At 53.2% G+C, this 9,535-nt stretch overlaps 1 protein-coding gene across 2 annotated transcripts in view; it reads left to right on the top strand.

Moving 5' to 3' along the window:
- Positions 1-957: 957 nt before the first annotated feature.
- The window catches only part of CRHR1 (corticotropin releasing hormone receptor 1), a gene marked incomplete at both ends in the record, with an annotated part of 39,923 nt that continues 31,345 nt past the window's right edge, over positions 958-9,535 (top strand). For both annotated transcript variants that reach the window (XM_079798064.1, XM_079798063.1), the window contains one exon: positions 958-990. In XM_079798064.1, the coding sequence (XP_079654190.1) occupies positions 958-990 (33 nt within the window). The remainder of the gene's footprint in view (positions 991-9,535) is intronic.

Genomic DNA, 9,535 nt, shown 5'->3' with positions numbered 1-9,535 from the left:
CCTCTCTAGGGGTTACCAGGTTCAGCCCCTGGGCAGGCGCTTAGTTTGTAGAATGAATGAATGAATAATAAACGAGCGAACGAATGAATTAAAATGAATGAATGAGAAGGGTACCCTCGCAGAGCTTTCTCCTCTCTGCGCGCACCTGGCGCGTCCATGCCAAAGGCGCTGGGGGTCGGGCCCAAAGCCCCCGGCTGGAGTGAGGACTGGCGGGGACCCTGTCCTGGCCGGCTGCAGGGCGGGAACGGCCCAAACGCATTCCCATTTCTTCACCTGGTTTCCGAGGAGGCTCTGCTCAGTCTGGGCTGCCCTATTCTCCAGCCTCCAATAGCCTCTCTCTTAGATACGCCTGAGTCCAAGTCTCCCCCAGACTCCTTGGACTCCCCAGGCCCCTAGTGAAAGTCGGGCGGGAGGTGGGAGGCCGCCTCCTTTCCCGTCCTCTCCCTCACCCCCCATCCTCCCCAATCCCCGGCTTCTCCCTAGACTGCGGCGGCCGCCACCGCTGCCAGCGAGTCCCGCCGATTGCTGCAAACCCGGGGCGCAGGGAAAGGGGGTCAGAGCAGGCTAGGGCGCTCGGAGCAGGCCCAGGGAAGAGGAGAAGACAAGGAGGCGGGGAGGGAGCGGAGGGGCGAAGCACAGAGGAGGGACTGAAGTGGAGGGGAGAAGGAGAGAGGGGAGGGGAGGGACGCCGCGGAGAGGGGGCGGGGAGCCGAGGCGAGTGGCTGGGCGGACCGAGGGGGAGGCGGCGGAGGCGAGGCGGGCTCCGGGCGGGCGAGAGCTAAACGAGAGCCGGACTTTGGTAGGAAGGTGAGAGCGAGAGCCTGCCGGGCCGGGTCGGGCGGCGACAGAGGAGCCCAGCCGCTCACCCCGCCCGCCCGAGCCCCGCAACCGCCGCGCGCTCCTCTGGGATGTCCGAGGGACCCAGGCGATCAGGACGGTGACCGAGTGAGCCCGAGGATGGGACGGCGCCCGCGGCTCCGGCTCATCAAGGTAAGCGGGAGCCGGCCAGCCCTCGAGGCGGCCGCCCCCAGCCTTGGGCCGGCGCGGGACGTGGGTGGACTGTGGGTGTGATGGGGGGGATCTCTGGACAGAGCTGAGCACAGGTCTGGGCGCGGCCGGGGTTTGAGGGGCAGCCCAAATCCCTCTCTCTGGACCTTTGGAGCCGGCGTGGGGTGGGTGGGGGAGAACCCCGGTGAAAAAAGGAATCGTGGTGGCGAAGCTGCCGGGATGTTGTCGGGGGAGGGGTCCGCCCACCCGGGTAACCCGCTCGGTGAGGAGAAATCGCTTTAGGCTTTGCAAGTCCTAGCTTGGTTCCACCTCCTACCCCTCCAATGCAGACCTGGCCCGAGACTGGGGGCTCTGGAGATGGGCCCCCCACCCGCCTACCGGCCCCAGCGCCCTTGCCCTACTCCCCCACTCCGCACACCCTGCCCTGTCTCTTCCTGCCCCTTCCCTCCGCGAAGAGCTACAAATCCGAGGAAATAACTGTCCCCGGTGCCTCCGAGCCTTTGAGCAACATCGCAGTGTCAGGGAGGAGACGCTGCACCCGGCGCAGGGTACCGTTCCTCCGCGGCGCGGCCCCCCGCGGGAGCGCAGCCTTTGCACTCGGTCCCCGAGCTGCGCAGTCGCCCGCGCCGGCTCGCTCCTGCCCCGGGTCTGGCGATGCCATTCTGGCGCCCGGAGTTTAGGAAAGTCGCCAGACCGCAAGTCCAGCGTCGGCCGGCTGAAGTTCGGGGGCAGGTGGGGGCAGCCCTCGGGTGGTGTGCGTCGGGAAGGGCTGGGGTCGACAGAGAGGCCCGCGGCTAGTGACAGCCGCCACTTGCCGTTGCCCCGCGTCTTCCAAAGTGGTCCCGAGCGCAGGGTGTGGGCGCGCAAGGAGCGGACGGAGGGAGAGGCGGGTGGGCCTCCGCGCTGCGGCCGGGAAGCTCCTCCTGGCTCCCGCCTGGGGATCCGGGCTCCGCAGGGTCCACGGTCTGAGCCAGCTTGACTGGGTTCAGTGCATTCAACAGCGGTTACATTCACAAGAACTGAATGGGGGGGAGGGGAGTGACTTAATTTCATTTCCATCAGTTATTAAACCAACTGTACCTATACCAAGTCACAAAGTGGTTTGAGTGACACCTCCAAGATTTTAAAACGTAACTGCTGCCGTTTCATCAGTTGAGATCTTACGAGTTACTGGGGCTTCTCCATCCTCTTCCCCCTTCTCCCAAGTATTTCTAAGTTGTTTTTAAAAACGACTCAGGGTTGCCCAGCCCGAGTGGCTCAGTGGTTGAATGTCCACCTATGAACCACGAGATCACAGGTCGAGTCCCATCAGGGCATATGCTCGGGTTGCTGCTCCATCCCCAGCACGGGGCATGCAGGAGGCAGCTGATCAAGGATTCTCTCTCATCATTGATGTTTCTATCTCTCTTTCTCTCTGAAATCAATAAAAATATATTTAAAAAAATAAAGAAAATGACTGAGGGTTGGTTCAATGGAACCCATATCCCCTTCACCATCCATTAACTGAGGACTGGGGGTGAACCCAGAGATTATTTTCTGGGTGATCAAGAAGACAGGGAGAGGGAGGTAGGAAGGAAAACATCCAGAGAGGTTGAAGAGATGGCATTGAATGGCAGGCAATATTCTTCAAAAGGCTAGTGTGTCTAAATTCACAAATCAAACCAAATTTGATGTTTTAAATGGATTCAAAGGATTGAACTGTAGGGGTTTTTCTTTTTGCTCCTTTTTAAGTTTACTTGCTAACACGTAAATGTTCTTTCTTTGGCCTTTGTTAGAATCGTGCGCAAATCTCTGCTTAGAATTATCACTTTTTTCTAAAAGAAAATATTTTCTCTGTTGATGCCTATGTGTTTTTTGTGTTTTTCCTACTAGATGGTGAATGATGGTAATGAATTCAGTAAGTGCTCAATAAATACCAAATGAGTGAGAGGCAGTGAATGAATGGGCAGCTAATGCTGGTTGCAATTAAGTAATCACTTTTCTTTCTTTTATTTATGTACCATGTAGAAGGTACTGGGTATTCTATATGCTTTGCAAAAAAGAAAAAGAAAAAAAGGTCACTTAGTCCTCATAACAGCCCTTGGAAGTAGGAGTTATTACTGAGGCTCAGAGAGGCTACATAATTTGGTCAAAGTGACACAGCCAGTGAGTGTTGGAGCCAGAATTCAAACACAGGCACTGTGGCTCTACGGTTTTGTTTTGTTAGTTTTTATCAGAAAAACATTATAAGCTACTTATATTTCACCCTCTGCCTGGTGAGATCGCAGGTAATTTCGTCAGCATGAAAGTATGAATCTAGGGGAGTTAATCCAAAATCCAGCTCTGTCCCCACCAAGTCAAACAGTGTTGGGAAAGAATCCACTCGGGGGCCCTGAACTGGTTACAGAGAACTGGGGGAGAGTGTTGGGGCAAGAACACATGAGTGTGTGGGAAATGTGTTGAGGGCTAGGGGAGGGTGAGTGTGCTTGAGAGAAATGTGTGTGTGTGCATGAGAGAGTGGTTGTAAGTGTGAATAAGAGAGAAATGAGGTGTGCTTGCATGTTTGTGGATGTGAAGGAGGAAACAGGTGAAATATTATCTCTATCCCCAGGGGAGGAGCTATGGAGCACCCCTGAGTCACCTACCCACCAGCCACAGCTCCTCAAAGGGAGACCCCCGTGTAGCTCAAAAACTGTGGGTTCTGGTGAGTGTGACGGGTGGGTTATTAAAGGAGAGTGAGTTCTGAGGAGGGAGCTGGTTTTATTGCTGTTGTCATTATTATAAAAGCAATCTAACTGCGTTATACAAAGTTTGGAAACCAGAGGATAAAATTGTTGCAACCTCACCCTCCTAACACAGCTGTTACCATTTAAAATTAATCCCTGCAGCCCAGCCGGCGTGGCTCTGTGGTTGAGCGTCGGCCTATGAACCAGGTCACCGTTCGGGGCACATGCCTGGATTGCCAGGCTCGATCCCAAGTAGGGAGCTTGCAGGAGGCAGCTGACTGATGTTTCTCTCTCATCGATGTTTCCATCTCTCTATCCCTCTCCCTTTCTATCTCTAAAAAAATCAATTTTTAAAAACCTATTAAAAAATAATAATCCCTGCAGGCCCTTTTTCAAGTGCAGGTTTGGCCATCGGACACGCCCTCTCACTTACTGTGTCACAGCCTGAGTCTGTCCCATGTTATTCCTGAGCTTCCAGAGGGAGATTGTCAGCATCTGCGTATTCCCTGTGAATGGATGTTCTTTGCATCCCTATATCGGTGCACATTTGGGCCATTTCCAAATTGTTTCTTTGGCAAGCCGGGTTTTTGAGGGGAGCATTGGCAGGAGGGATACCACGGGAAAATAAGTGAACCCATTGTGGGGCCATGGGCTGCCATGGGGTGTGAGGACAACTGTCCTAGCTACGACCAGAAGAAGTAAAGTAGGCAAGCGGGCTGACAGCCAGGCCACGCCGTTCCCATTTGCTATGGCCAGCCCTGGAAGGGCATGATTCGGGCCGGTCCAGCTCTCAAGGAGGGCACAGATTTATGGGAAAGCAAGACACTGACCCAGGGCCAGTGAGGACGAGCTCAGGTGGAAAACCCATGCTGCACTCTCTAATGTTTGGCTCCTTGGAGAGCACCAGCAGCCAGCAGGGTTCAGCTGCACAGGAGTCTGGACGAGTGAGACCATTTTGGAGCTAAGGCCAAGTTGCGATTTTAGCTCCAGTGTTATAATCAAAGAATGAGTTTGTTAGTGACAAATGACTCCTGTATACTTAGATTCTCCGGGGCTCCTATCAGCAGAGTCCCTTGGGAGGAACACCATCAAGTCCTTTTTATTATTTATTTTTTAAAATATTTTTATTGATTTCAGAGAGGAAGGGAGAGGGAGAGAGAGATAGAAACATCAATGATGAGAGAGAATCACTGATCGGCTGCCTCCCACATGCCCCCCCCCCCCAGCCCCCACTGGGGACGGAGCCCGCAACCCAGGCATGTGCCCTTGACTGGAAACAAACCCGGGACCCTTCAGTTCACAGGCTGACACTCCATTCTCTGAGCCAAACCAGCCAGGGCCAACAAGTCCTTTTTAAATGCTGGTCTTGGGACTTGTTCTCTTGGACAGCCACCCCGCACCCCATTCAATGTGATAGTCAGCATCTCCTTGTACAAATGAAAACATCAGGTGAAGCAGATCTAGGCTCGAATTCTGACTCTACTGGGGCAGATTAGGTTAATTCTGATAACCTGGGGCAAATCAGGTTATCACTCTAAACCTCGGTTTCTTCATCTGCAAAAAGGGGGGAAATAGAACCTACTTTGTGGAATAATCAGAATAACTTCATGAAATGTCAGGTGTGGAATTAAGCACAATTGCACAGTGTCTGGCACATAGCAACTGCTTAATAGATATTAGCTAGAGTAGTCACGTAATCAATCTTACCAAATTTTATCAACCCAAGGAAAACCATCACAAGGAGGAGTTGTGAGGGGATAGGAGGTGGAAGGAGTGGTTGGTAGTGTAGAATCTCCTGCCCCAGGTCCTTTGGACAGTCCCTGGGGAGAAAGGATGGGGCCACCTGCTGTCAGCTGAGCTCAAAGGTCAAAGGACTGATGTACCTGCAATTGGCCCTCTGAACATCTCTGATATATGAGAACATTTGACAATAAAAATAGAGACATGTATGGAGGTAATACAAGATGATTAACTCACTGGTGCAAACAATTATTTTGAAAACAACTAGCTGGATTCTATTAAGCAACAGATTATTTTTTTATTTTTATTGAATTTATTGGGGTGACGTTGGTTAATAAAAGTATACAGGCTTCAAGGATACGATTCTATAACACATCATCTGTATATGTACTGTGTGTTCACCACCCCAAGTCAAGTCTCCTTCCATCCGCATTTTTCCCCCTGTACCCTCTCCTACCTCCCCTACCCCCTTTCCCTCTGGTAATCACCATACTGTTGTCTGTCTACATAAGCAACAGATTATTAACCATTTCATTTCAGAGTAAGGGGTGTCTGCTTCAACAAAACTGAGAGGCTGGAAAGCAGAAGGGAGGAAGGAGGGGAGAAGACGGGGGAATACGGACATGCACTGGGTTTTCTGTGAAGTGGGCATGTCGAGAGGCAGTTCTAGGAGGTGGCTCCCTGTACACAGAATATCCAACTCAAATGCTTCAGCCCAGTGGTCGGCAAACTGCGGCTCGCGAGCCACATGCAGCTCTTTGGCCCCTTGAGTTTTTAGCGAAGGCCAGCTTAGGAGTACCCTAATTAAGTTAATAACAATATACCTACCTATATAGTTTAAGTTTAAAAAATTTGGCTCTCAAAAGAAATTTCAATCGTTGTACTGTTGATATTTGGCTCTGTTGACTAATGAGTTTGCCGACCACTGCTTTAGCCAAACGCTTTCTGTGGCAACTGTCACCCAGCAGCCATGAAACCATTTCTGGGATCTTTGTGGCTACTCTTTCCGCCCTAGAAACACAGGCAATTTCAGGATCCCACCCCTTGCTCCGCTGGGCCTCAGAGAGCAGCCCCAGGGAGGTGTTTAGAGGTGAGAGTTGTGGCACCTGCCCCCCTCCACCTGTCAATCATTCCCAACCTCCTGCCAATCTGGCTATGAGCCTGGGCGCCTAGGTCAGAGCCCAGGACAGAAACTGGCCAGACTGGTCCATCTGCTTCCCATGCTGCAGAATTAGGAGGTGGGGGTTGTTCTACGCAGACTGACTTTACTACAATCTGGAAGCCACCCATGGCGAGGCACAGCGGGACACAGTTGAACCTTTAAGTGCTGGGAGGTAGAGTCCTTTGGGAGGGTTGGGACAAGGTATTGTTCAGTATCCCTGGCAGGTACATGGAAGGCAGCCTGCCTAGGGTGACAGGCTGGAGAGATGGATGCATGGATTCTCCCCCCAGCCCCCATTTACAGCAGGGATTATCCCCCTTCCTCCACCCCTTGATCCTGTTTCCCCAGCCTCCTTGGCGGGGGTGGTTTCCAGGAGTAACAGCCGTTTATAGAGGAACAGCAGCCCCGCCACTGTGGGGACAGAGTTAAGTGGGGAAGAAGGAGGGAGGTTTGGGGATGAAGGGCTGGGTTGTGCAGGCTGGGATGGAAATGGGGTTCGGGAGGGGTTTGGCTACCCTGGAGAAGGGCTGAGGGAAATCCCTGGGCTGTAGAAGGCCCAGCCATCACAGATCCAGGCCCCCTGTGCTGGGAGCCCTTGGCCCCACCGTCAGAAGTAAATGCCCAGCTGAGTGCCCATGGGCCTGCTCAGGGTGGACGATGTTGTTATATGAGGTGTGGCCATGCAGACAGACAGACAGTGAGAGGCAGACACACACAGAGAAACCAAAGGTGGTGCCAAGATGGAAACCGCTGGCTAAAGTTGGAGAAAGAGAGAGAAGTATCAGGACAGGAAGTTATGGCATAAAGAGGAGGGCGAGAGGGGGGGGGGGGGGAGATGGGGTGAGGGGCAGAGAAGTGATAGCAAGAAAAAGACCCGTGCGTCCTTTTGTTCATTCTTGCTTTGAACGCTCTTCCTAACAGAGAGAACATGTGTCCCTGGTTCTGAAGCCAGAGATCGAACTGCCTCCCCCTCTCCATTTCTTACAACAACACCTTCCCATCCCTAACTTGCTGCCTGGAGCCTTCCTGGGCTACCAGAGCCCCAGAAAGAGAGTGGGCCTGTTACCTTGGAGACGTTTACTAACCAGACCCCACATGGACCCCTGGTGTGGGGGCTGCTGATGCATATCTGTGGAAGGAGCTCCCCCCCTGAGCCCACACCCTCCCACCATCCCCAGGGCAGAACACCCCCCACGGAGTTCAGAAGGAACTGAAAATAAAGGGGGAGGAGATGCCTGTGTGGCGACTGGGACCTGCTGCTTTCACTGGGGAGGTCCCTTCCCCAGCCTTCACTGCCCGCTCCCCCCACTCCTCCCTTTGACACTGAGCCTAACCATCACTCAAGACCAGGAGTCCTCAAACTACGGCCCGCGGGCCACATGCGGGTGTTTTTGCCGTTTTGTTTTTTTACTTCAAAATAAGATATGTGCAGTGTGCATAGGAATTTGTTCATAGTTTTTTTTTAAACTATAGTCCGGCCCTCCAACGGTCTGAGGGACAGGAACTGGCCCCCTGTTTAAAAAGTTTGAGGACCCCTGCTCAAGACCCTCCTCCTCCGTGGGGCCTTCCCTGATGAGCCAGCCATCGAGCTCTCTCCTCCAGCTAAAGTAGGGCTCCTCAACCCAGCTGTGGGGAAGGATCACGTGGAGTCTTCCAACCGGCGGCAAATGGACAGGTGGGCCTACTGTGCGTAATGACTGTGAGCCTGCACCACAAGACTCACCTGGAGAGTTGGACGACCTCTGAATTGGTCTAGACCAGTGGTCGGCAAACTGCGGCTCGCGAGCCACATGCGGCTCTTTGGACCCTTGAGTGTGGCTCTTCCACAAAATACCACGTGCGGGCATGCACGTACAGTGCGATTGAAACTTCGTGGCCCATGCGCAGAAGTCGGTTTTCAGCTCTCAAAAGAAATTTCAATCGTTGTACTGTTGATATTTGGCTCTGTTGACTAATGAGTTTGCCGACCACTGCTCTAGACTCTAAACCAGTGGTTCTCAACCTTTCTAATGCCGCGACCCTTTAATACAGTTCCTCATGTTGTGGTGACCCCCAACCATAAAATTATTTTCGTTGCTACTTCATAACTGTAATTTTGCTACTGTTATGAATCGTAATGTAAATATCTGTGTTTTCCAATGGTCTGAGGCGACCCACAGGTTGAGAACCGCTGCTGTAGAGCCGCTGCTCTAGACTCCGTTAAGTGAGATGAGTCTATTAACAACACATGTGGACAAATTCCTATCAAAGTTTCCAAACATTTACTCGCTTACTCACAGTAACAGTGGCAGCCTGCACCAGTCCTGGCCACCCTCTGAGTAGCATTGGTCTAAAGCCCTCCCTTGGGGCCAGAATTCAATGCTGGGATCCCTGATTCACTTTTCCTGAGGTCTGGCCACAGGCCATGCTCTGCATCTCCGGCTGTGAGGACTCGAGGATGGAGAGGTTCTTTCTGGCAGCCTGGGCTGGACTGGGCTGACGGACTGAAGCAGGAAGAATGGGGTGGGGTGGGGCTGGAGGGGGCAGAATGGCCAGGAGGGCAGCAACCTTTGGTTTACTCAGAGCCCTTCCCCCTCCTCATTCTCACTCATCAAGCTGCACCTGGTCACAGAGGTGGGGAAAGACTCATGGCACTCAGTGGTCCGAAGGCTCTGGTGAGACAAGGTGGGCTCACCCCAAAGAACACAGGGCTCAGCCCCATATTGGTTCTAGCCCTTGTTCTCCCCAGAGATAAGGGACCCCCATCTTATTCAGGGCTCCCAGACCAGCTCTGCCTCCTGCCTCTCAGGAGCTGGCCTTGGGGACAGGGCACGTGGCATGCCCCCACCCCCGGGGAGCGCAGTGAGGGGAAGGACTGCCCAGCTGGCCAGGAGAAGTCATTCCCACCAGAACCCGTCCTCAGACTGAGGCCAGGAGGTGG

Source organism: Cnephaeus nilssonii (assembly GCF_951640355.1).
Source record: "Cnephaeus nilssonii genome assembly, chromosome: 19".
In the NCBI taxonomy this organism is placed as follows: Eukaryota; Metazoa; Chordata; class Mammalia; order Chiroptera; family Vespertilionidae; genus Cnephaeus; species Cnephaeus nilssonii.
The sequence above is the reverse complement of the archived record's forward strand: the minus strand, read 5'-3'. Positions and strand labels throughout refer to the sequence as shown.